At 52.5% G+C, this 27,815-nt stretch overlaps 1 protein-coding gene across 1 annotated transcript; it reads left to right on the top strand.

Annotated features, from left to right (window-relative positions):
- The first annotated feature begins 1,423 nt into the window (after positions 1-1,423).
- On the top strand, positions 1,424-27,638 carry LOC119096580 (reversion-inducing cysteine-rich protein with Kazal motifs). The gene is made up of 14 exons (XM_037219482.1): positions 1,424-1,559; positions 16,000-16,160; positions 17,258-17,312; positions 17,649-17,773; positions 21,001-21,223; positions 21,672-21,821; positions 22,282-22,408; positions 23,724-23,874; positions 24,195-24,285; positions 24,644-24,826; positions 25,416-25,572; positions 25,835-25,959; positions 26,744-26,847; positions 27,095-27,638. Exons 1-14 carry the CDS (start codon positions 1,493-1,495, stop codon positions 27,584-27,586), a joined length of 2,211 nt encoding a protein of 736 aa, XP_037075377.1. The 5' UTR covers positions 1,424-1,492; the 3' UTR covers positions 27,587-27,638.
- Positions 27,639-27,815: the final 177 nt, after the last annotated feature.

Raw genomic sequence — 27,815 nt, 5'->3', positions numbered from 1 at the left:
ATTTGGCTTTACCTGGTAAGGTCGCTGACCTATGGTAGGTCAAGTTCAGACCATAGTTACAGCGAAAGCAATTTCTAGGGAATTGCTTAACCTGATCTAACGACGGTAAACAAATTGCATTGACCTAAGGTCAGATTTGAAGGCCAGATCAAGGTCAAAATTAAACTGTTTTATTACTTAGTTTTCTCTCACACTAACTAACTCTCTTAGTTCCTGAGATTCCAGGGGGTCAAATTGACTCCCCACCCGAGCGAAGGGTGGCCAACCGGTTACCAGGGCGCGTGTTAACCCCAAAATAGGTGTTCATGCAAGGTCAATCTCTCGTTTGATGACAGTAATCAAAGAATGCTCCATCGGGCAGTTCCTCATGCACGAATTATCTGCGTACAGTAGCGTAGTTTCACAAAACGAGTTGGGGGCTTAGTAGTGAAAAATTGCAATTTAAAATTTCTTCTCAACGTTGGGGGGCTCGAGCCCAAGGCTGGGGCCAAACAGGGGTAAACTACATCCCTGCCGTCGTGGAAACGCCGAAGCTGTTCAGCGTCTGCTATCAGCAAATACCTCGACGTCAGAAAACGTCACCATTGGCAAAACTTAACGTCGTGGCGTACCGCGGAGCCTTTATGCTTTTGTTTCGGTATTCAGTCACATGAATGGACCTGACACGGACTTCGCAATTATTGGCATAATTCACTAATTGCGAAGTCCGTAAGTGTGACGAAGTGGGAGCAGTAGCTCACATCCTCTCGAATCTCTCTGGTTGCAAACACGCAATAGGATCACTTTGTTCTCTTCAGTGCAGCATGAACAGGCGTCCCCATCCTCTCGCTGAGAAGATAAAGCTCTCATCGTGGGAATGTTATAGGTGATCGTAGGCAAAACCCTTGGTAACGAGGTCACGATGTAGGCAGATATTACACGCGTCACGCGTAGTGTTGGTGTTGCCGTGGAACCTACCTCAATGAATAAGTTGAACGGTGTGAACATGCTATATTCTCATGGGACATCTGGCAGCTGGCAGGATGTTTGCGGTAATGGCAAGCACGTCATTCACAAGAGCCTTCTGGCGTTGCGATATATGCCCGATCTTGCCTTTCGGACGAGAACCTCGCCGGCAGCAACGTTCCGCGAGCGTTCGCTGGTCCTGCCGCTGCCTTTGCGTCGGATGCACGCGTCGTGCTAGCGTCCAGCCGTGTCACGTGTCACGTTGTCGTCTGCACGTGGCTCGCGGTTTGCTGTCCGCACGTGGATCGCGGTTTGCTGTCCGCCGAAGGACAGCCTGCCGGCCGGGCCGCGGCGGCGCGCCACTGTTTGTAGGAAGCGCGACTATCTGGAGGCGGCCGGACGCTGCCGGAGGTCACTGTGCGGCCGGCGCAGTGGGCGGCCGCGGCGGCACCAGTGGCCGGACGGGCCCGGCGGCGGCCGGCCATGCGCGCGCCCCCACTGCCTCCGCCGAGCGCTCGTGCACCGCCGCCACCGCTGACCGGTCGAGATGCGGAAGACGCTGCCGGCGCTGCTGCCGGCGCTGCTGACGCTGCTGCTCCTGGACGTTGCAGGCGGTGAGTGGGAAGGCACGCGGGCAGGGCAGGGCTAGCGCTGACCGCCGTGTAGCGTCACGACGGCGACTGTCTGTGCACAGACGAGGGTCAGGCGGGAAGGCGGCACGCTTGGTTTGATCATCAGGCCAACCGGAACGTATGTCTGCTGTGTTCACAACGGCTATAGGACCAGTGCAATAAAATAATAAACAGCTGGTTGCAACGTCTGATTTTTTCAGCCATGTTCACCAGCGCGTAATCACTGTTTGTTTAACGGTTAGTAAAGGAGAGCAGGAATGGATCCTGGACTGATGTCTGGTCGGTTTTGAAGCGAGCGCGTGTGCTGCTTTCTTCGGCTCTGCTTAGTGAGGTGCAAATAAGTTGAGGTGCATGCGATATAGGTTTGTGATTTGAACTGCGCATTGTTCCGATGTTCTCCATCCTTCCCGTCCTGTCACATTCAACACACACACACACACAAATCGTTCGATGTCATGAAAAGTTGCGCACCGCGGCGAAAATAGCGCGGATGTGTTCCAGAACAGGTCAAAAGGGCGTTAAATATGTCCGACTTGTCAGACTGTATGCCCTTGAACGAACTGAATTAGTATCGATTCTGCCATGGTTTACGCCCTCTTCAGTCGGAATTTATGCTACACGAAAACGCACAGCATCAATGTGCGTTGTGGGTTTATCTGAGTTTAAATTTATCTGAGTTGTTTGAGCCGACTCGGCTTAAGCCGTATTGAGTTGTGTTGCCTTGAGATGAGCTGAGTCAGGCTGAGCTAAATGAGCTAATCTAAATGAGTAGGGGTAGGAGTACAGGATTAGACTCGATTGTACTAAAACGGAGTGGTGCGCAGGGTGGATAAATCATCCATCCCACATAAATGCTTCGTCAAACTGCATCAGCAACCCGTACTCTCGGCAACCGGCGCCCGCGTGACGCCACCGCCTGTGTGCCATTGGGGTACATTCGTTCTCGCGCCTCGTCACTAGAGCGTCCGCTCGCACGCGCCGTAGGTTTTTGCTGATAAACTTAGTTCAGCAGCACTGGAACTCCTATGACGCTGTAAATAAGCCCGCTGGGATTGGACCAGCGTCGCGATGTGATCGCGTGATGAAATGACACCGCTGACGAAAACACGCGACCACGTGACCTCATGTCTGGCTAGATCCCGCGAGACGACTATTACGGTTTTGATGATCCATTATCGAGCATGTGCCGATGCAGATCTGGAGTCTCCCCTGACCACAGCGCTGCTATCTGCTGATGATTCAGTGTCAGTGCTGCGTCTGTAGTCTCTCTGTTAGAGAGCTCCGGCTTTGGTAGCTGGAATATTGTGTGATATTTCGATTATCGGACTCGGCTGTTGTCATCTCCGGCCGAGGAGCGGAGACAGCACAGGGAAGGGAAGCGTGGAACCCAGCTCCTGGGTTGGGTTTGGGGTGATTTCTTTTCTAAAATGTCGTGTTTGCTCGCCCAATGAACTTTCTTGTTCTGGAAGGCATGTTGCCTTATACATTCAATTTCGCAACTTATGTGAGAGAAACTCTAGCGCCTATAACTGCGGTTCCCCAAAAACGGAACAAATTATGAAGGCTGATTTCATTAGCACTTTCGATCGATAGCATTTCTTTGATCCATATGTCAGTTTGGCGTTATTTCCATACGCAAGATGACTGCCATTCCCATATTTCTAAAGACAGGCGCATGACAAGCTGATAGCAGTGGGCGTAGCGATGCATCAATAGCGGCACTGTGCTCACGCGCTTTCAGTGAATGTTATTTGCGAGTGTTCGTGAGCATCGAATAAGCTGGTTGGTGAGTGGAGAGGATGTGGGGACCCCCCAGTCTGTTCGCGACCGGTATGGGTATGAGCAGCGGTATGGCGGGTTTGTGGAGTCGGGCAGTCATGCGAACCTTCATCGAGATGGTGTAGGTTGTAAAGTGCATCTTGGAAGAACATTACGCGTGCGGATAAGAAAGTACTATTAGTCTTAGTCCTCGTCGAATAACTGGAAGAAAGGAGAGATAGATGTCTTAATATTTCGGCTATATGCCTTCGTCAAAACAATTGGAGCGATTATGAACAGTCAGTAACTCACACCGAGAAGAGAACACCTTCTTACCGCGCAAAGTCTTTAATCGTTGCGACAACGGTGTGTAGCCAAAATGTTAATGGCTTTAGCTGCCTTGCCTTTCTTCTGGCTATTTGACGAGGAATGAGGTTGGCAGTACTGTTTCATCGGGAATGGCACAATGTTAGTATTTTTCCGTGGAAGGCTTCTCATTCTAGCAGTTCGTCATGCCAACCTCCCCGATATTTTCCATCTGTGCTCGTGGCCAGATTTCTTCCAAATCTTGATTAGCTGAGGGACGTCAGGCTGGCTAACTCCCAGCAGGACACCGCCCTCTAGTTCATGCTTTGCACTGACGGACCAACTTAGGGCCTTGGAGAGATTGGAAATGGAGATAGTAGATGTGTGTGCACTACATGGATAAGTTCCTGCAAAAAATCCTCATTCATATATCATCTTCGGCCAATCTTTCGTGTTTGTCACTGTAATAACCCTGTAGAGCTTGGCCTCGACAGGAATCATCTTAGAAAGCGATAGACTAGCTATTCAGTGTCGCGATGCGGCATAAATAGCATTGGCGCTGTGCTGAACACACACATACAGTGCTCCCCTCTGCGTCATGGGAATGTAGACGTTGGTCTACATTTTGGTGTTGAAAAGTGTTGTTAAGGATGAAAATATCACTCCGCTCTGAACACGACAAAATTTGAAAACGTGGCAAGTTTTTGGAGGGCAAATTTCATCTCATGCGTCTTTGTAACCCACGCATGCACGCGCAACACGATTCCCATCGCAGATGGTGACAAGATGTGGAGCCAATCGGTGGGTTGTTTTGGCAGGATCCATCTCTTCAGTTGCCAGTGTACCAAAAGCTCATCCGCAAAATGTCGGAATGGCAAATACTGGCAAACTACTGAAACCGGCAACGAGTCACTGGACTAACGCCGCTACTTTTTTATTGGTTTACAAAGCATGCAGCTGCCCTGGCCATTGCGCCGAAATTTATCCCCCGATTGCTGCCGAGGAAAGTGTAGGCTGGACGTGGTGAGTTTCACACCATCGCGAAAATAACTTTCAGTCGGGGTCAGCAGTACACCGGGGTCCGAACCATGCACACGTCAGAGTCACACGTCATCCCCCTGGGACACCATGTCACCGACTGGACTAACGGGCCAGGACAGGGTCGCCACTGGTTTGGGGTGTGTGGGGCTGGTTCCCCTGGGACGCCATGTCACCGGCTGGACTAGCGGACCAGGGCAGGGTCACCACTGGCTTGGAGTGTGTGGGGCTGGCCGAGACTGCGCCTTCAGGTCATGTGTAAGGTATCCAGCTGTTGCTTGACAGGGACATTAATTGGTGCGGCCTTGCTTGTGAATGTGTGGACATTTGCGTGTTACCAGGTTAACGTTTGTGACGCGGGTGCCTGTGACGCAATTGTTTGAATTCAAACGTGTTCGACTACCATGGCTATCTACGTTGTCTACCGGGAAGATGCTAGACTTACGGATTGTTCATGGATGGAAATAAGAACACGTTAATCCAGCAAATCGCACCACGAGCATCTTTTCCTCTGGACCATCGAAGCGGTATCAAGTTTAGGTATTCAACATAGCACAATCATATCTTCAAGATGGCTAGTTCAGTTCAAAACCGTTGTCCTCCATTCCTTTGCATTTGCTCGGATGGGCCTGTGCTGTTGTTGGGTCTCTTCCTATTGGCGTGCCGAAACACTTGTCAATCACGGGCCATTTCATGGATTCTTTCCATTCGCCGGAAGGCTCTGTGAGCTATAGCCCGGGCCCCATGTCTTAACCCGCCGGGATATTCTCGGCTGCTCAAGGGCCCTTTACGTGGGTCTCGGTTAACTTACCGACACACTTGCGACGTGCTCATGCGCTCTCTGCAGTGGTCTAAGACATTTCCAATTCTCTGTCACTTGCTTAGGGCCGTACACTCTTGTCCGGAGCCCATCTGATGGCCTGCTTGGACACACTCAGTCGTTCGCGGACCCTCTATACTGGGTCTTGGGTACTTCTTTTCTGAATGGGTGGGGCCTACTCTCTTGTTGGGGACCTATCTAATAACCTCCTCGGGCACATTCGATCGTTCGGGGGCCCTGTCCATTGGGCCTTGGGTACGTGCTATGTGAATGGGGTCCTAAGTACTAGTCGGGGTCCCCTCTGTTCGCCTTCTCGGCCACACTGGATTGCTCGGGGACTTATACATTGGTTCTTGATGTTTGAATTTAGGGCATTCTGCTCCTATTGGGATTATTTGATAAACTGCTCGGATACACTCTATGGGCCATCCGCACTGGGTTTTGGGTACTTTTTATTTGAATGGAGGGCCTTACGCTGCTGTCGGGGCCCCTTCTGATAAGGTGCTCGGGCCCATTCCATCTTGGGGGACCTCTACATCTGGTTGTGGGTGCTTCGTTTTTAAATGGAGGGCCTTCCGCTCTTTTCGGGGCCCTACCTGATAACCTGCTCTGGCGCGCTCGATTATTCGGGGCCATCTACATCGCGTCGTGGGTTGAACGGAAGGCCCTATGCTCTTGCCGGGGCCCATCTGTTAACCTGCTCGGGCACACTCGAATATCCGGGGGCCCTCCACATTGTGTCTTGGGTACTTCTTGTCTGAATGGAGGGCTCTACACCGTTGTCAGAGGCCCCATCTGTTTGCCTCCTCGGCTACACTGGTTTGTTCGGGGGCTCTGTATATTGGGTCATGGTGTCTGAATTTAGGGCTCTACTCTCCTGTCAGGGCCATCCGATAATCTGCTCGGGTACCCTCCATCTTCCGGGAGCCCTCCGCACTGAATTTTGGGCAATCCATATTGGAGTGCCCTACGCTCTGGTTGGGCCCCTTCTGATAACCTACTCGGCCATATTCCATAGTTCGAGGGGTCATTTGCATAGGGTTTTCGGTACTTACTGTTTGAATGGCGGGCCTTACACTCTTGTTGGAAGCCTTATCTGTTAACATGCTCTGGCACACCCGATCATTCGGGGGCTCTCTATGTTGCATCTTGGGTGCTTTCTATTGAAATGGCGCCCCTGCGCTCTTGAAGGGGACCCTACATTTTAAGCTGCTCGGGCACGCTCGATCGTTGGGAGCCCTACATATCTTGTACGTTTTTCTTACTTTAATGGGTGGCCCTATGTTCTTGGTGGGCCTCATAAATCAGCTGCTCAGGCCGGTGGCGGATGCAAAAAGGGTGGGGGAAGACACGGGGCAAAGGCTTTGAAGGGGCCCATAACCGGTCGAACAGACGCAATTTTCTTATAACAAAATTGGACGCCTTTTGACCTACAGACGACCGAGAACAATTGCCTGCAAAATTAAAGAGTACATGAGCGGACGAAGTTAATTCTTTCCTGATTGAAAATGGTGTTGATTGGGGGAACTTTTGGGGCTCATTACGTTGCTCAGAGGCCTTACGCTGCTGCCCGGGTCTTACTAGTCCACTTGCCGGGTCAATCTGATCGCTAAGAAGCTTTCCATGTTGCCTTTGAACACTTTTTATTTCCTCTTAGGGCCCAACACTGTTGTTGGGATGCTATCTGCTTTCATGCCTGAGCGCTCTTGATCAGTCAGGTTTTCCCTCACGGATATCTCCCGTTCGCCAGAATGGTTCTATGCGCTTTTCCGAGGTCCCATATGCCAGGGTACGCCCAGTTGATCAGGCGCCCTTCATATTAGTCTCCGGTCTTTTCACTTTCTTGGGGGGCCTTGTGCCGTTGCGGGGTCCTTGTAAGGTAAGACGCCGAAACACTCGATGTTCAGGGGCCCTCCATTTTGATTGAGGGATCTTCCCTTTGATCTCATTTGCGGAGGACTCTTCACTCCTATGGAGGCTCCATCTGTTGATGTGCTCGCACAATCTTGATCGCCCAGGGTATTAATTCATGGTCTTGGATAACTGTACTTTGCTAAGAGTGTCTTGTGCTCTGGGTGGGGCCACATATGTCAGCTTGCCAGGACAGTACCGATAGTTTAGGGGCCTAACACGCTGGTCTTGGGTTCCTTTTGCTTGCTCTGAGGATCCCGTGCTTGTTGACGGGGACTGCTTTATTGGCCTCCCGCGACACCCGTGATCGCACAGGTTTCGTTCCAATTGCCCTTGGTGCCTTCGCCTTAGAGCAGTAGTCAAATATGCACCGATGAATTTTTACGGACAACTGCCCAGCGTAATTTTATAACATCGCAGTAGCTGCTAACATCGCCCAGCCGGCTAGCCGTAAATACCTAGGAATCAAGCTCATGCTCGGTTTTGATGGCTGTTAGCAGCCAACTCAAGTTCATTTTGCCTGTTTTTCCGAAACACTTGGCCTCCTACGTGTGTGCATGCGTAACACGCCTAGCTTTATAGGGCTGTACACAGCAAGATGGGTTTCCGTATTTAAAAAATAAACGAATAAGTAAATACATACATATGCATATAGGCACCGAAACACTCGATGATTAGGGGCCTTGTAACGTCGCTGATCTATGGCAGGTCAAAGTCAGGCCATGGTTTCAGCGAAGTGAATGTCTAAGGAATCGTCTGATCTGATACAATAACGGAGTGTTTGACGAAGCCATACATCTCTTAGATGCTCTCTTAGGCATCACAAACATTGAATGAGCAAATGACGTTCGTCTAGGGTCAGGTATGAAGGTCAGACCAAATAACCTTGGTTTATTTACTCAGATTTACCAACCTGATTTATTACTCTGAGGCTGGATGTATGGGACAGTTTGTGGTGCTCATTTCGAACTTATTGACAGCAGGATCCGCATTATACGTCTTCCATTGACTTCTAAGAGGTCAGGAAAGGTCATTGACCTAGGATGACCCGGGTCAACATTTTGTTTTAGGAACACGCTGCCTGGCGTAATCTTTGTCGCTTATTCAAATGCAAAACTCAAAGCAGTCTTGCATGACTTTGGTCACCATGACCTTCAAAAGGTCAAAAAAGGTTACTGACCTCAAATGGGCTTTTGACCTTTTGCTTAGGAACAATTGCTTAGGTTCTGGGGGCACTTTGGAGACCAACCTGGAATATGACCTGGTTTGACCTTATTTGACCTGAAGGTCATGACCTAGGAAGCTCAAACTTTGCTTAAGTGAGTTCACGTACAGGTTAAGACACACTGAAAATTTAGTGTCTCTAGCTTTCTTAGTTCCTGAGATCTCAGGGGTGTCAGATTGACCCCCACCCGAGCGACGGGTATCTATACGGCCACCCGACCGCGCGTTAAGAAATGCCGCAAAACGTCGGTTTCGCGCATTTTTTCCCACACATCTTTGAGAACTGCTCGTAGGTAAATAAACTCACGGTCATTGAAGTCAAAACCTTTGCTTTTTATGGAGGACTGTCTGAACCCCAGTAATCTCAAGTTTCAGTAATATCCACCAAACGTCTGGAGAAAGCATGCTAAACATCAGACCCTCGCCGCGCTACCACGTGAAGGCAAAGCCGTGAATATCACAATCCGGGAAAATGACGTACGTGACTTTACCTTAGCATGGCGATGACAGCAAAAAGGGGAAATGTATGGAGCTCATGCATATTCAGCCAACGATATCAAAGCATGTTGAAAATGTATCGTTTGACAATTTATCGGCTTGACGGTCGGGATCGGTTTCGGTTAAGTCATCAGTTACCTTTTTAGCGGCATGTAATGAAGGAGAGTGTAGATAATGGTGGAACAAGACCACATGCGCCAGACACCTTGCATGCACATGCACCAGACACATGCATTAGACACCAAGACCACATGCTTCATGGTATGTGCTCACACTCGGGCGAGTTTTCCTGTGGCGCCCTTAAGCCCTCTCATGGCTGGTGCGTGCAGCTCCCCCGTATAAACGGGCTGCCGCTGGCATGCAGCGGTAAGGAGAAAAAGGCTGTATGAAATTGGGTAAAACGTTCAAACAGCATTCAATTTTCTTGTCGTACAAATGGAAAAATATCTAGTACCAGATATCTACGTATAACTAGATGTCCATGTGGTGTCAAATATCCACGTATGAAACAACGAGCGTCCCGTCATTTCCAAAAAATTGCTACGGGAACACCTGATTTATCGTCATTGTTTCAAATGTTATCAAGTAGATAACATGTGTAACCCAGAGAGCAAAGTAAAACATCAAAAAATGGCTGCCCGCTTTAGACGCGCTGTTCTTTACATATCGTCGGTACAAATGACGTCATTATCCGCGTGTAGTTAATTTTGAGAGGCCAACATCTCCTGTGTACTATCACTTTGCACGCATCGATGCTTGTGTTTGATAAACGTGTGGTGACAACCTGCATGACGTACAAACAGAGCTGCGTAGGATGCTAGCGCGCCTAGTTATTTTGATGCGAACACGCGGAACATCGAGCACAAGCCTTTAAAACGTGCGTATTCCGAGAAGTTGTCTTTCCCCGCGGAGCTCCCCTCCCCCTTCCTTAGAGGGGGGGGGGGGGGCACCGCTCCCTAAGGGGTAAGAGGTGGGCGTTGCCACATAGCCTTGGCAGCTGACAGCGCCGTCAAGCTCCAATGACGATGACGACGACGAAAAGTTATCTTGCATGCTCTACACGACTGAGATTATGACGGTTACCGCGTGTGCTTCGAGGAGCGCTGTGCATCACGCACTGTTTATGGTACGGGTCGTGCAAAAAAACCGCCAATAACAGCTCGGGTCATTTAAAAGGCACACGAATTTGTTACAAGGACTGTATCTGTTGCAGTTTCAACACTTGCAGCACGATTCCGCGGGTCTTGCATGGGGCGTGCGCCGGCGCCGCTCCGTGTGATTGAGATGAGACTAAGCTGTCGCCGGCGCGACCTCTCTGGAGGCGCTTTATCGGTGCCAACGAGACACTGCTATAACAACAGCGGACCACTGGAGGGGCTCGCCGGCCACGTTAGCGGGCTGCACGTGACTCACCCATCCTGCCACGCTGCTGAGGGGTGGTGGGGGGGGGGGGGGGGAGCTCCCGCTCTCCTCTCCGCCGGTGGCCCGCCAGCGACGCGTCGTGGCGACCAGGGGCGCCGCGGCCGCAGCGCGTCGCCTGTTTATGAGCCGCCGGCACTAACTAATGGCCGATGAGACGCTAGACACGGCATAGCTCGACATAGCCTCGGGCGAGCGACAAATAAACACGGCCAGACGAGCCGCCGTCAGTGGCGCCGATCTACGGATTGATGAGTTGATTGGCGACCTCCGTCCAGTTCGACTCGGCTTTCTGTAGTTGATGTGTTTATCGACAGATGTCAATGGGCCATTTACTGAATGTTGCAGCGGTTCGGACACATGGACAGTTTCCAGCTTGCGACCATTGCTAACCGAGCGGCGGTGTTTTTGCCCCGACTTCGATCGTCCTGTAAAAAGCAGCCCAAAAGAACGGGAGCAGTAACCTGGAGCTTTCAGAACCTTTAAATAAAAACCTCTCGTGACTTCTTTTCAAACTGGGGCTTAAGTTCAGCCGAAGTTATGTCATAGTGACGCCATAAATGTGACCGGTGGTGGTGCTGTTACCACGCGCTGTTTTACATAGCTGTCGTGCTTTACCATAAAATCATAATGTGCGCGGGGGTCAGTGTAAACACAGTCAGGGAAACAAAAGTCCGGTTGTTACCACTTTAGGTCAGGGAAACAAAAGTCCGGGTGTTACCACTTTAGATCAGGGAAACAAAAGTCCGGTTGTTACCACTTTAGGTCAGGGAAACAAAAGTCCGGTTGTTACCACTTTAGGTCAGGGAAACAAAAGTCCGGTTGCTACCACTTTAGGTCAGGGAAACAAAAGTCCGGTTGTTACCACTTTAGCTCAGCTCGACCATCTAAGTCACTGATGGGGATGTGCATGCACGGATGTATGTTGCTATGCTAGTTTCAAGATATATCAGTTTAGTTTCTGTTATGCACGCGCCATTTAGGGTCAATTTTCGAGCGACGTACAAAAAGTTGACTTACAAACATCCATCACATCACATTACGAGCTAAACGGCAATTTGACCGCGAGACGTGGCATGACTATTTGGAATCGGTAGGCATTATAAGACAGTTTTGTGGTCAGCTCAGGTGGGGTATGATTTGGTGGTCACCACATCTTCGTCCTCGTAAAAACGTCGTGGCCATGGATTGTCCTTGGAATCAACAAGCTCGCAGCCATGACTAGCTCCAGGACAAGCGGCAAGGAGAAAAGCAAAATGTCTTCAGAGTGGCGCCGATGACATCAGGGGCCCTGGTAAGAAACAGGAGGACCTCACCTTTAACAGGTTCGTGGCAGTGAGCGGGAGGTAAGATGATGAAATCACCCTCTGCCAACCTATCTCCGAGGTAGTTCTGCACGGAATTTGTGACTGATCGAAACCAGCATAGCTTCAAATAAGCATAACGTCAGCCACCACAGAAAGGCAATGCAAATATTGGGCACGTTTTGCAGCCACCAAGCAACGAACATTTAAAAGCAAATGACAGCTCGATTCGCGCGCGATAACAAACTCAACGGCAACCAAAATATTGTGGAACCACTTGGATGTCATATGCATTGCATATTTCCTCGAAACGTATGTAAGTTTGATTTCCGCTTTTCAGAAATGTGCTGCCGAAGTTATGTGACTTTTTCCAACTGTTGTTCGCTAGTGTGTGCAGACTTATGCAGATACAGGGCTAAGAAGCCATCGTCCATACTGCATCGGAATGCCTGCTGTTGCGCAGAAGTTTGCGTTTGACTTCGTGTTGTGTTGAAACCGATTACAAGATTTGCATTTGGCCTAGGATGGAACGTGAAATGCACCTTTTTGGAACGTTAAGAAGCCTGACGTCAGAAAACCATCCCTGACAAATTTGACTCGTCTTGCTATTATCCGTGGGAAGTCCCATTTTCTACCTGACTCGGGTGGCGAGCTAAAAAAAACAACAAAAATACATCGGTTGATGGAGACCCAGCGTAGCTGCGACCCTGTTCATTGAAGCCTGCGTTCGGTATACGCGACTAGCTGAATTAAAACGGGCAGGGAAAGCCACGTCTGCCTGTCCAGTAGTTAGTAGAGGTAATTTTGAAATCGTATTAGCTGGAATAACTGGTGAATCGACTAAACCGAACGCAAATAAGAACCCGGCCGTCTTGTCAGCATTATCTCCGGGATCATAGGCACACAGGCGTTCTTGAAAGTTTTGGATTGCCATGCCGTCTTCGAAAACGATTGAGAGCAGCCGTTTGAGGTAGTTTTCGTTCCATTCCATTTCCCATTAGGTTCGGCGGTATCGCTTTTACACTGTTAAGCAGTTCGACGCGATCTTTTACAGTGGGTGGTAGTAGGAGCTTTTGGAATGGAGTGGGTAGCCTTTTTTGGGTGGTAGAAACCTTTATCAACGGGCAGCTACTTGGTGAATTATTGGTTGTAATTGCTCATTAGTGGACACCGAAAAAAATGAACAATGCGGTGCAAACAAAATTAAAAAGACCCTCTCCACAGACCGTCTAGTTTTCAGGAAATTAAAAAGGCCAGGGATTTCTTTGGCAGATGTATATTCGGAGCTATTGATGACCTAAGGGTTCCGTCGGTCAAGATCCAATTTTGAAAGTTCTTTGGAGGCTAAGATGCTCTGAATAAACATTACAAGACAGTAATTAGAATGCATAGGTCCTAACAAAATGGCAGCCAGCAGCCATGAAGGCTTAAGGGCCTCATTAGGCGGGGTATTCCGACAAACTCGGTAGTGACATTTTTACAGGATACCCTATAAGTTCAAGGTGCCCCCTCCCCAGGAGTCCCCTAGAGCTCAAAGAGACCATTTGGCGGCGGTGTTCGTAAGTCCAAGGAGAATAGCTTTGACATGGAGTCATAAAAGTTCAAGAGCCCCCTGATAGGACACATGCACGTTCAATAGATCTCTTTCGCAGGTGCCCTAAAAATATAGGTGGCCTCTGAGACAGGGAAACTGAGAGGCAACAGACGTCCCCTTTAACGGCTTCTAAAACAGAAGTTTGCAGCCTTGAAGGCGCCTTGAAACAAGCGAACAGGAGGCGTTCTGATGATCCAAGTCTCTGTGAGCCTCGCTCCATTTTGGTTAGAAAGCTCTGAAGAGCCAATGGCTGCCTTGAAAAGGGCAACTTAACACGCAATCCGGGAGTCAAATTGACCCTACCGAAGATGTTTCCAAAATGGTTTCTGAATGACGCGGCCGCGCCACGTCATATTTTGTACAGTTGTAGACAATTGAATAGCGGATCGTTTGATACTAAAAATTTAGCTGTACCTTGTAAGGTCACTGACCTACGGCTGGTCCAAGTCAGGCCATGGAAATCGTTTAATCTGGTGCAACAGCGGAGTGTTAGACGAGATCATACATCTTTGAGATACTTTCTTAGGCAGCGCAGCAATCGAATTAACAAGTTCCGTTGGCCTAAGGTTATTTCTGAAGGTCAGACGAAGGTCAAAGTCAGTCTGTTTTATTACTCCAGGGCTTGCTGTATTGGGAAGTCTTTGATGTTCATTTTGAATTTGTTGATAACAGAAACTGCATTATACATCCTCCATACATTTCTCAAAGATCGGAATAGGTCACTGACCTAAAATGACCCAGGTCAAAGCTTTGTTTTCTGGAACATGCTGCCTAGCGTAATCTTTGTCCCTTATTCAAACGCAAAACCCAAAGCAATCTTGTAGGATTTTGGTCGCCATGACCTTTGAAAAGTGGGACAGGGTCACTAACCTCAAATGATCATGTGGTCTTTTGCTTAGAAAAAAATATTAAGCTTCTTGGGGAACTTTGGACACCAAACTGGAGATTGACCCTGTTTCACCCTATTTGACCCGAAGGTCATGGCTTAGGAACCTTACAATTTGATCTAAGTGACTTTACGTACAGGCCAACACACCCCGTGAATTCGGTGTCTCTAACTCTCTTAGTTCCTGAGATCTCAGGGGGTCAAATTGACCCCCCCCCCGCCCGAGCGAAAGGTTACCAGCTGGCCATCCGGGCGCGTGTTTAAGATCCGAGAGGTTCCTTTGATTGTCCTCTTCGACACAATTCGAAGGAGTGCGATGGGTCACCTGGTGACAAGGATTGCCATTCATTGACCAACCAGGAGACTTCTGGCGCCTTGGAGGCTCAAAGGCCCTTCTTTTACCACTTTTGACACTTTCATCCTTTTGAAACGCTTTGGGAAGACGGAGCATTTTGGTCCTTAGACATATGTGCGTCTCATTCAGAAGTATCAGACGCCCATTATGGTCCCTCCACCTAGCTACGCCACTGGTGCCGGTGCGATCCGTTGATTGGTGGCCAAGGAACAGGCTGAGCGAAAAAGACCCCTGATGAGTTTTGTATGGGAAAATAATCCCGTGGCTGACGAAGTAAGTTCTAACATAACTCAAACTATTGCAGAGGTTTGTTCCAGTTCACAACGTTGACGTTTGGTCATGAGCTGCTATAGTTCAGAAGGTTCAGATGGCTTATGTGATCGGTGGATGACATCGCGTGATATGACCGCTTTGGAAGGTTGAAATCCACCAGGATATCTATGAGATAACTGAAGCAGATTCTCATGACTGATTCTGAGCATTACGCGTATTCAAACTGTGTCTGTACCAAGATTTAACCGACATGATTCGTATCGGACGGGATGCAAAGGCCTGTGACTTGATGCTGATTCAAGTTGAGTCAGTGTGGTTTAGCTGGTAACAAGTTTCGAATTGGCTCCGATGATGAATACGGTAGAAACACACGGATCCGAATCAAGTTGATGACCGAGACTTCTGGTGTCCATTGATTCTGCTGTAAATCTGAATCAGGTGGAGCGCGAGTCCACCCGGCTAGCCTCGCCGCTGCCGCCATCACTGATCAGTAGCCAGCTGCCGGTCGTGCGCCGGCGACACTCACGCCACCCCACGGTGACAGCGCGGCGACGTCGCGCGGTTAGCGGCGCGTCGCGGCGGGACCTTGCACCAGATAGCGACGCGCCCCGCGGCGCGAGGGCGCCGCGCCCGGCAGCGGCCATCCATCAGTGTCGGCGCCCGGTCGTCAGCACGGCGGCACGTCCTGCTGACGTCGGCCATCAGCCGCGGCGGCGGCGCGGCAGGCCGCTGTCCTGTGCTGGCCGCCGGCGGGCGATGACAGACGCCGACCCAGGCGCTGGCGGCCGGTCTTTCATATGTGGAAACCCTGTCTTTGATTGACTAAATGGCGTGTGCTTCGAGGCGTCTAGTCGCCGAATGTTAATTTTGGGGCTTTTTTGCACTATTGAAGGAGGTCAGAAAATTCACATAATTGCATGCTTCACTTTCCATCGCTCTCAAAGCGGGCACCGGTTTCTCAGTGGACCCTTTCGAGTCAGCGGTAGAAGGTCTTTGTTGGTCGGGTTACAGTTTGTTGACGGTGCTCCGGTTTCAGCGGCCGTTTCCTGGTCCGGAGCAGTCTGCTGTCGGGAGGCGCTGGTGCCTCGCTGCGTCGCCACGTGCAAGCGCGCCGCTTCTGCCGCCGACCTGCGCCGCTCAGGCCACTGCCGGCCCTCGCACGAGGCAGAGCTGTTCCGCTGCCTCAGCGACCGCAAGGTCGGTTTCCACTTTTGTGTTCCAGTTTCACGGAGTTCGACGGCCCTAGCGACGTTTTGAATATGACTACGGGTTGTCGTCCCCGATGGAGCAAGCCTGTCGTTTGTCTCAGGTTAGCGTTTTCGTTCAGGACGCCCAGTGCGTCACTCTCCCAGATAGAAACGCATTCCTGCTAGCCTCAGGCCTCTGACCAGCTACAAGGTCTGCGCACCACCCGCAGCCCGACTTATGATCCCGTGGTCAGGTCGTGTTGTCACTGGTGCTTCACCACATAGCCCCAGTTGCTGAGGCTATACGGCGTCGCCTGCCTTTCACCCTGGCAGGAAGGGAGGGCACCTCGGGGAATCAAACCCCGTACCTCTGGTTTCCCTGACGCCCAGTGGTTAACGCAGACGCATTAACCACTGCGCCACGGGCACCCCTTTTGGTCAGGTTGGTGTCCCAGCACCAACTTACTCCTCCCAGATTCGCTTTTGACTTCTTCGTGATCCATCTCCGTTCGGGACGAACGTGAGGCGGCTGAAGTTCAATGATCATTGAATGTTACGTGGCACACAGACTGTTCGCGAGCCCTGAATTCCAAAAGCAGCTCGTGATGTAGAGCAACCGCGATGCGGCAGGTGTTTTAAACCCTTTATCTTGGCAGGGTGATGGGGACTTTCTTCAGGCATAGGGATGAATAATTTTGATTATCACTAGGGCATGCCCTCTGCGTGTGTCTCTTATCCAAAATCATACTGTTACTGTACCCCTGTCGTCGGCGCATCCGTGCACCCAATGCTCTGCGCATCCGCGGCCCAGGGCAATGAAAAATAGCTGACTGAACGCTCGTCTTTGAACGAAGCAGCTGTTGTGCTGTGCCAGTGGTGCTCTCTTCCGCTGCAGTCGTCGGCCATTGGCAGTGGCCTCAATGTGTGGGCCCCTGTTGGCCTGACCTCAGTGTCCCGGACTCGGCGCAGGGCTGCGCCCAGCATCCGACGATGTATGACCAGATACACTTCCGTGGCGAGTTGGCCGGCGCTGGTGTGTTTACGCCGCGGTAGTGTGTTTATTGGTACTGCCCTGGCTGAATACAGGGCGGACACTTCTGTTTTCAGCGGGCTAAGGGCAGCAACGGGGACGGACTAGGTGAAGACGAGGACTTATCTAAAGGTGGGTGAACTGTCAGTGGCCCCTGTCCCTTTTCTTTGTCTTGATCAAATTGTAACCACCTTGTGCTTACTCTGTCGTGTGTATAGATGAATTACAACCGCTTGTGAGCCTGTACCTGGCACACAAACTTAGCGTTGCTTCAAGGCGCCCAAGGTACCAGTCGATGCCAAGCGATGCCCGATACCACATCAGTCGCAGTTAGCTGTCCCTCCCGCCCGCCATTGGGGGTCCAGAGCCTGGACCTTCTGAGGTCTGGACTCGGGACCTCAGAAGGCCGGGGTGTGGGATAACCTCCAGCCGCACGCTCTGACCGCCGCGGCCGCGCTGTGCTGGCAGCGAAGCAGTGCTGCGCCGCCGCCGAGACCGCGCCGTGCCGCGCCGTCTGCGCAGAGTCGGAGGCGGCGTCGGCCGTCGGCCGGCCCGGGCCGTCCCAGCGCCTGCAGGGGAGCGCCTGCAGCAAGGTCAGAGGCCATCGCGCGCCAGCACCCCGCTTACTCTGGCGGCCGGGACAGCGCAGTCCGCCGCTGACTCCAGGCCACTGGTGGAAACGCTTGCCGATCCTCGCTGCCGTCCGCAGCAGGCGTTCGCTGTGCTCCTGGCGTTGGTGCGGGCGAGGCAGTGGGCTCGCTAAGACTGGCTCTCCTCACGCCTGGGTGACTGTATTGTGTATGTATATACGACGTCTGGGCGACCTTTAGTTAAATATTTGCTCGTGGTGGGCGATTTTGTGACCGGTGACGGGGTTCATCCAGCCGTTTTATCGGCCATACGAGAAGTAGCGATGTACACGCAAATTAAGAACTCCTATTTTGATTAGATCAGACTACATTGACATCGTGAGTTCAGGGTTGGTGTGCCGAGTTAGCGTCTTTCAATATACCAGGCGGTTTAAAGTTCAGAACATTTTAGAACAAACGGTAGCTACATGAACAGCATTTGACGTTTCAAACTGTGTTTCATGGTCACAAATGATCATAAACACAGCTTGAAACGTCCAGAATTGAGATCTGTATATATATATATATATATATATATATATATATATATATATATATATATCAATTAGACCATGGCAGTCCTAGAAAGCCGTTTAACAAGACCTCTTGGTAAAGCGGGGTCAAAAACTCAACATAAGAACTCGAAGCTTTTTCTGCCAAAAACAAAGAGCTGAAGGGCTTGCTTAACTGTGTCAAGCTACATTAGCCTTACTTGAAGCGGAATATCACTGAACTGAGTTCTTCAAAGCGCGGCTCTAATGGGCTCCAAGATAACTCTCGAGTATGCACTGTGCTTCAGATTATCGCAGTGTAAACATTTAGGCAACGCAATCTAGGAAATCTTGTAATCTGGAAGAGCATTCGAGTAGCGTATATCACTAGATAACTGCATGCGAGCTTTTACGTATTGCATCCTCTGTTTGCATTACACAAATGTGACGAACATCTGGACACTGTCAATCAGCAGGGGCCAGCACTGACTGGTAAGCTACGTTAGGGGAAAAATCCAACAAAGCATTTATGCTGTAGTCGCAATAAGAATAGGCCCTGGAGCGGTAACTGATATCAACAGCTTGCTGGGCGCGTCTGAAGCACATGACACTGCTTCCAGAGGCATGCTCACATGATGTCTCACGTGTTTTTATTGGTGCCGCCTGAGTCAAAATAACGATAAAAAATGTGATTAACGGCAACGCATCACCATTGTTTACTGATGTTTCTGCCGTGTTCTGGCGCTGATCAGAAGTGGAAAGTCAAACAGTTGTTAGCTCGCTGTTCCCACATGAAATCGTTTACACTGTGGGCGAGATGAAAAAGGTCCGCGTCAACGTTGCAGCTAAAAGCGATGTGTTCCACGCGTGCAGCACGCTCATCAGAACGGTTCCACGACATTGGTGCTATAACAAAAACTCCCACCCACAAAAATGCTCCATCACCCTCACTGGCAGTACTTAAACACGGCATTACTTCCGCTGGAAAGGATGCTGTACGACATTTGAGTGCCAAACGGGAAAAGACTGCTCAAAAATGTATACCAGCCGCAGCTTTTGCTGTAACTTATATGGTCTGCAAGCAGACGCAGCATTATTTTTTCCGTCAATGCCAAGCCGTCAAGTGCAAAATGCGTGAACACGTAACATGGCTGTAGGACCAATTAGCAGATTAGAAGGGAACCCTAACTCGGTAATTCTACGGTTTATATCTCTTGGTGCCGATACGGTGAATCCCTAACTCACTTAGTTGCGTTGTTTTGTTTTTTTGTCATGCTTGGCGTAAGATCGAATGCTATAGATTTGGTAGCGCAGTCCCAATGACGGGTTCAGTTTATGGCACTATCAGTTTTGCGGTGCAGACGTGTGGTACTAGCACTGTGCATAAGTAATTGTAGTGTATGTTTTGCCATGTTTAAGTGAAAATCAGGCCAAGGATTCAGTCTCATATTCCTTCGGGGACCCTGTCTACCCCTCACTGGGGATATGAAGGTGTGTTACATTATGAGCAAACGTCCTGCTTTATGTACTTGGGACAGGGTTGGTCGTTTTTACCCCGCTTAGGCCTTAAACTTGTCTTTCACCACAACGACACTGCATTATACGCTGTTTGTTTAGTAGGAAAATACTGCGTACAACTTTTTCCGTTATAGGTCCGTCGATTGCAATAATTGCAGTATCAATGGTGTATCGACAACATTCAGTGAGCACTGATTTCGGCATCCAAGTGTTTCCATGATTTTACTCCTTCCTGGGTTTTGGAGGGGGTTGACCTATGAGTGAAAGTATAGACAGGTATAATTTCTGACGCAGTGTATTGCACAGCACGAAAAATGTGTACGAGCATTGGCAGTTTCAGCAATATCACTCAAAGGCTAAGACGACAAGCTTTTCCAACTGACGTAATGACGGTATAAGCCTTTAGGTGTAAGTTTTGCATGACTTTTAAGCTTTGTCGTTTAGAACCACTGTCGTATGACACTGTTTCAAGCAAGGTAATGTTACGTCTAAGAAGTGACTGCATAAGTTTGTGTTGCGGAAGCAATGATTGGCATATGTTTTTGAAGTGTAAGTTTTGTGGTGTAACCACCGTACACTAATGCTGTGCATAAGTTTTTGCAATAAAATCTTCGCGTCTTAAGTGCCGCGTATAAATTGTCGCGCATATCGCGAAAACTCTTGGTAACTGAAGAGAAGTCGCGTACAGATAATTGCCATATGAGCTTTCGGAGAAGAAGTAATAGCGGGTATGGATTTTTGAAGCATAAGTTTTGACGCGTAGCTCTTTATGAATACATATGGGCAGTAGAAGTATGTTGCAAATGAGTAAAGTCTGAAGACATTTTTACGATTGATATAATGTCGCGAAGAGGCAACACCGAAGGAGGTTTTGCAGAAGAGGTAATGCCGCGTAGAACTAATGCTGTAACACCCCTGCCGGTAGGAACTTTTGCCTTACCACTAATATTGCGACAGCTATCCGAACCCAATGTTCAGACGACGCATGTCATGTAGGTATCCCTACCAGTTTGCTAGATGCTAAAGTGTCCCCGTCACCTTCGACCTTCGACCTTCGATCATCCACAGCCATCGAGCCAACCAGTGTGTACATACGTGCCTCGAAGAGCCTCAATCTGCCCTGGCTGTCCTGGCCCTCACAGATCGTTATCCATCCGACCGCGGCCGGCCTCCTCCCCGCAGGATGCAGCGTTCCGATCGTGCGTGGGCGTTGAGCCGCCGGCGCCGGCGCGGCCGCTCTACCGGCTGGAGCTGCTCTGCTGCTCCCTGGCGGACACGGCCCCGTGCCGCCGACTCTGCAGAGACGCCTACAGCCTCGGCTGGCACCTGCAGGGACCGAGCTTCGAGCTCGAGTGCCTCAGCAGCGAATACGGCGAGCCTCGCCTACGCCGCTGCGTCAGAGACGGTACGCTGCTGGCGTTGGTCTGGACGAGACTGGGCTGCGGGTGTGAAAACCCCGTGTGCGAGGTGTCAGAGGTAAGAGGTTGTGGTCACGGCGCTGAAGTGGACTGGCGTAAGGATCCCTTCTCAGGCCCGCTTCGTCATACGGTAGGTGGACCATTCCTGTCCGGAGGGCATTGGGAGGTGTGCGTCGATGTTACCATTGGAACACAGGTAACCCGGCAATCCCTCCTAGCGGTATGCATGCCTTCGCGGCTGCCACCTCTTCCCTTATCGTTCTGAGAACTCTGTGATTTTTGTTTGTCCGTATCAATGTCTGGCATGCTTTGTTTGACTGGTAGCGAGCACTCGTGCATATCTACCCTCGTTCGCACCCGCATCACTCAGCCGCTACAACTCATGCAAATCTCCCGAGCATGCACTGTACGTCTTACACGGCTTGTTCTCCGCAGCGGAGGTGCCCTGCCAGCCCAACTCGGGCCGACTACGTTTCTGTCGCGACTTCACGGCCAGCAGCACGGGCCTGTACCGTCATTGGGACCAGGAGTCCGACGACAAAGCCAAAATGCAGTACATTGAGTGGATGCGGTCGGGAAAATTTGGTGAGATGCAGCTGTACGAGACAGTGGCGACATGGTGGCGATCACATGTACTCTCCTCTCCTCTGTGTGACGCTCAGCCGATCGCAGCTCGGACTGAGCCGTTCTCTCAGGCCGTCACACAAGTTAATTTCACGGGATACCCACCTTCCCGCGTCATTGCCACTGAGCTTGCGTCCCAGGGTGTTCCCTCTCCCCCGTCGCTGCCACCGAGCTCGTGTCCCGGGATGCCCACCCTCCCCGTCACTGCCGCCGAGCTCGTGTCCCGAGATACCCCCGTCACTGCCACCTAGCTTGCGTCGCGTGATACCCATCCTTCTCGGTCCCTGCCGCCGAGCTGGCGTCGCGTGATACCCACCCTCCCCGTCCCTGCCGCCGAGCTCGCGTCGCGTCGTCATCACTGACCACCACCAGACGAGTCCGGTCTGCTGTGACCCACCTCTGCGCTGCCGGCGTCCCTCAGGCGTGCCGTTCCGGAACCTGTCCATCGTGACGACGGGCCAGTGCCGGGCGGAGCTGCGGCGGCTGGCCTGCTTCCTGCAGCTGCAGCCGTGCCGGGCGGAGGACCATTCGGTGGGCGACGTCTGCAGGTGAGCTGGACGGCCGACCGTCGGCGCTGGGGTCACCGGTCGGCCCCTCTTCGGCCAGCGACGCGCTGCAGCTCCCCGGAGCACTGCTGGCGGCTGTCTGGTGATGTCCCGGAGCACTGCTGGCGGCTGTCTGATGATGTCCCGGAGCACTGCTGGCGGCTGTCTGATGATGTCCCGGAGCACTGCTGGCGGCTGTCTGATGATGTCCCGGAGCACTTCTGGCGGCTGTCTGATGATGTCCCGGAGCACTGCTGGCTGTCTGGTCTGATGATGTCCCGGAGCACTGCTGGCGGCTGTCTGATGATGTCCCGGAGCACTGCTGGCGGCTGTCTGATGATGTCCCGGAGCACTTCTGGCGGCTGTCTGATGATGTCCCGGAGCACTGCTGGCTGTCCGGTCTGGTGATGCCCCGGAGTACTGCTGCTGGCTGTCTGGTCTGGTGACTCCCCGGAGCACTGCTGCTGGCTGTCTGGTCTGGTGACTCCCCGGAGCACTGCTGGCTGTCTGGTCTGGTGACTCCCCGGAGCACTGCTAGCGGCTGTCTGGTCTGGTGACTCCCCGGAGCACTGCTGGCGGCTGTCTGGTCTGGTGACTCCCCGGAGCACTGCTGCTGGCTGTCTGGTCTGGTGACTCCCCGGAGCACTGCTGCTGGCTGTCTGGTCTGGTGACTCCGCGGAGCACTGCTTCTTGCTGTCTGGTCTGGTGACTCCCCGGAGCACTGCTTCTTGCTGTCTGGTCTGGTGACTCCCCGGAGCACTGCTGGCGGCTGTCTGATGATGTCCCGAAGCACTGCTGGCTATCTGGTCTGGTGATACCCCGGAGCACTGCTGGCTGTCTGATCTGGTGATGCCTCGGAGCACTGCTGCTGGCTGTCTGGTCTGGTGAATCCCCGGAGCACTGCTGGCGGCTGTCTGATCTGGTGATGCCTCGGAGCACTGCTGCTGGCTGTCTGGTCTGGTGAATCCCCGGAGCACTGCTGGCGGCTGTCTGGTCTGGTGACTGTGGAATGCTGCAGGCCTGGCAGGCTGCGCTGCAGTGGAGACATTTTCGATAGCGTGGTACCCGTTGGTGAAAAAGAGACCGTGTTTTTCTTCTGCCTTTAGACGACTCCACCACCCATATGGGAAGGGAGCGCGGAGTTTCGGATAGTACAATGAATATCTCATAATATAACTGTGCTGATGTTTTATCTGGCCCTAAACCAGTGTCGAGCAGAGTGATCCCGTGGCGCACTTCGTACGTTTCGGCATATAATTCACATCATTATCTCCTGATTATGTCAAGTCCGAGGTGTCCACCCCCGGCATGACTTCAGGTCGGACTGTATGCGCCTGTCGGAGCGCTGCCTGACGCCATCCAGTGGCGGCGTGGTGGACATTGCCGCCTTCTGTTCGCTTATGGCCCAACCGGACCCTGACTGCGTCCGCATGCCACCGCCAGAGGCGCTCTCGTCGGTACACTACCAGGTGAGTGCCCTGTTGACCCGGACTGTGTGTGTATGCTATGATGTGGCTTCAAGTGCAACATAGCAAACAGGTGCCAGCGTCATGTGATAAAACAGCCATTTTTGGGAGGCTTTTGAGCGACACATAACATATTTGAACATGGTGTTTTCGGGTATTTAGGGGTCGTATGTCTGCTTTAAAAAAGTTCAACACATGTCGCTGCTGTCGCAAGCAAAGTTGAACAAAAGACTGGCTGCGATATTTTCGCCGTGTATTCCGGCCAAAATATTGATGGTACCTCACCGAGGTGTGCCGTGTGTGATGCGCTACTATTCCTGCAGACCAGCAGTCCGTGTCTGCCGTCGCCGTGCGGACCCGGCGAGGTTTGCAGGGTCGGCCACCAGAACCAATCCAGGCGTGTCTGCCGGCCAGGTACGGCTTCAGGCCACTGGAGGGCCGCATAGGCTCGCAATAGCTTCATATTCACCGGTCTTTGACTGCCTCGTAGTCAACATTACGCTGCTAAGTCGCCATGAGTCTTTGCGGAAGAAACCAAAAATAATTATGCTGAGAGCATAGTACCTTCCAGTTGCTTTGCTGAAATTTTCCGTTACGAAATACCGTTTTGATTCGTGATGAATGCAATGATTTAAATACAAAGGCAAACAAAAAATCGAAGCAAAGAGCGTAATAGTCTTCATGTTCTGGTAACCTGTGGAAGATCAGCATTTGAAATAGCTTCTCCATAGGAATACACTCAGATCAGATGACATGTTTCAATTTCACACAGGCTGTCGGCTGAGTTCTGTCACCGACCGGATGGCGCCTGTCGGATCTGCCGTGCTCTTGCCATCTGTCGGGGAAAGCAACAAGCTCTCGCTGCTCATGTGCACACCAGGGGGAGAGCTGGTGAAGTGCAGAAGCATTACAATACCGCGAAGCCTCTCGTGTATTTCACTCGGGAGGCAAATCAGTAAGTATTCGAACGTGGAGGCCACACCTCTTTGCAACCCAGCCCGGAAATGCTGTCCTGGTTCATGCGATGCTAGCAGAAATCCCGATAGACGCTATGTTTGGGTAGACCGTCAGCCTCTGCGAGTTGTGTGACAGTGTGCGCAGTATGCTAAGCACAGTACGTCATCGTCCTACCGGACCTCTCTGAACGCCCGGTGGCCCCCTGGCCACTCTACAAACACAGCTCCGCTCTTAAAATATGGCATCAGATGTACGCCTGCGGCGGCGTCAGACCTGCTTGCTCCGGTTCCACCATGACGGCTCGGTGGTCTAGTTGTTCCAGGGCGCCGCTGACCCCGGCGGGCTGACCCCGGCTGGCTAACCCGCTGACCCCGGCCGCTGACCCTGGTGGAATGACCCCGACTGGCCGACCCCGGCCGGCTGACTCGCTGACCCCGGCGGGCTGACCCCAGCGAGCTGACCCCAGCTGGTGATCCGCTCACCCGGCGGGCTAACCCGCTGACCTCGGCCGCTGACCCTGGTGGACTGACCCCGGCTGGCCGACCCCGGCCGGCTGACCCGCTGACACTGGCCGGCTGACCCGGCAGGCTCCGGGACCGTGGAGCAGCACGGCTGCCAGAGCTGCGTGTGCGTGGACGGCGAGCTCGTGTGTCGAACGGCCGCCGAGTGCGCCAAAGCCGTGCGGCCGCTCGCGCGCCGCTCCGGGCCGCGTGTGCCCACCTGTCTGCGGCTGCAGAACCACAGGTCAGCTGGCAGCTCCCGTCAGTGGGTCATCACCTTTCAGGTCTACGGTGCGCACGCTTTCAACACGCAGAGTAGGAATGGCATTAGCCGCGCTCTCTCGTTAAGCACGCTTGAACTGCCGCTTGTTCTTATGGTAGTCTGAACCAGAGCTTTTTTTCCGAGCTGCGGCGGTCCATACCAGAACTTTTGTACGGATTAAAGTTGGAAAGCTTCCGGTGATTGGAAAAACATGCCTAGCGTACATCCTGCGGTGGTTCCACAGATGCTCCAAGCCGCTGCTGCGGTATGACCCGTGCGAGGTACATCCATGCCAGAGCGGGTACCGGTGCGAGCCGCATCCGGAGCTTTGCGTGGACAGCCTCCAGCCATGCGCCGAGCACACCTGCGGTGAGGCGGCTCGCTGGCGGTAGTACTGTGCCCGCCCCTGGCCCGCCCGCTGACTGTAGCACTGTGCCCTCCTCTGGTCCACTCGCTGGCGCTAGCACTGTGCCCGCCTCTGGCCCACTCGCTGGCGGTGGTGCTTCGCCCGCCTCTGGCCCGCTCGCTGGCGGTGGTGCTGTGCCCTCCTCTGGCCCACTCGCTGGCTCTAGCACTGTGCCCGCCTCTGGCCCACTCGCTGGCGGTGGTGCTTCGCCCGCCTCTGGCCCGCTCGCTGGCGGTGGTGCTGTGCCCTCCCCTGGTCCACTCGCTGGCGCTAGCACTGTGCCCGCCTCTGGCCCACTCGCTGGCGGTGGTGCTTCGCCCGCTTCTGGCCCGCTCGCTAGCGGTAGTGCTGTGCCCTCCCCTGGTCCACTCGCCAGCGTGCCCGGCTGGCGTCGCATCCACCGGCTTCGCTGATGAAGATATGACTCAAGGATTCGCGATGGGCCAATCATAATAAATGGTTTACTGTGTGTTAATTTATGCAATGTTTTAGCACACAATATATTGATGTTGTTATGGTAACTGTAGTATTTGTCCGATGGTTTTTGCGTAATGTATTGATATCACTGTAATCATGCACAGCAATTGTTCCAATCCACAGCCTTACCAAAGACTCTCGACTTAAGATCTCCTCGACATAGCTTGCCGGCATCTGCCGTGCAGGCCTTGGATTTTATGACACTCGCTGACAAATGGGCAGCTGGCGGCTGGTCGCTTATGCATTGTGTGACGAGGCGCCGTGCTTCAGTGCCGGAGACATCGGATGCCATAGCTGACGCTGTATCAGCGTGCGAGCAATCCGTGGCCCCACTGAATTCCGTCGAGGAAAGTACATGGCGCCAACCCTACGTGGTAAGAACGAATAGCTGTTGATGATATCTGCAAGCTGTACACGATTCAAGTAGCCTCGCACTGATGATGCTACCTGTGTTCGAAAACAGATGTCCATTTTCCCGTAGCGGGACGTGGAACATTGTCATGAACACAACAGCTTCGTAATAAACGCTTTAGCCTCCATGGCAAGCTGAAGCATGCGATGCAGTACTGAGCGGCACTACCCGAAGCGGCACTTTAGTCTCCTTTCCTCTCCGCCCGGCAGGCTTGCCCGGTGGCTGCGGACAGGTGTGAAGTCCCCGGCGCCCACTGCACTACCTCACCCGACTGCCAATCGCTAAACGCCAACTGCAGTCACGCGGCGCCGCCCTGCGGCCGCTCGCTGAGGCTGTATTTCAGCGGCCGCCGCTTGGCGGCGCTGGGCGCGCGGCTGCCGGCGCGGGCAGCGCTGGCGGCGCTGCGCCACCTAGTGGGCACGATGGAGTGTGTGCTGACCGGTCGGCTGGAAGCGCCACGCCAGCTGATAGTGACGGTGACGCCAGAGCGCGCGGCGGCGGCGCGCGCCTGCCACCTCGAGGCCGACAAGCTGCGCGCGTGGCTGGCGTCCGGCAGCCCGGTGGCGGCCGCCGAGCCCAGCCTATGGCCTGTGATGCACGCCGAGCTGGCACCGGAGCCAGGCCGAGGGCGGGCTCCGGCCGGGGCGCCGCGGAGCCTGCTGCTCCTGTGCCTCACCGTGGGAGCCGTGCGGATCCTGTGATACAAATGTAGCCCGATGGAATGCTATTTATTCAATACAAGTGTTTGTAGACGTTTCTCGGTTACAGCCGGTCACAGATGAGCTTCTGATGGGGGGCCTTCTGGTGATAAACTCGGTTGGTGAGAACATCTCCTCATCATAGTAGCTTCTTCCATTCTATAGAGCTTTGCGGTTGGTGTGCCAGGCTTCACCACCACCTGGGCTGTCACTCTCATACCCTAGGTTGGCC

The sequence above is a fragment of the Pollicipes pollicipes genome, unplaced genomic scaffold, assembly GCF_011947565.3.
Source record: "Pollicipes pollicipes isolate AB1234 unplaced genomic scaffold, Ppol_2.1 Scaffold_4295;HRSCAF=5057_pilon_pilon_pilon, whole genome shotgun sequence".
Taxonomy (NCBI): Eukaryota; Metazoa; Arthropoda; class Thecostraca; order Pollicipedomorpha; family Pollicipedidae; genus Pollicipes; species Pollicipes pollicipes.
This window is presented reverse-complemented; position numbering and strand designations above follow the sequence as displayed.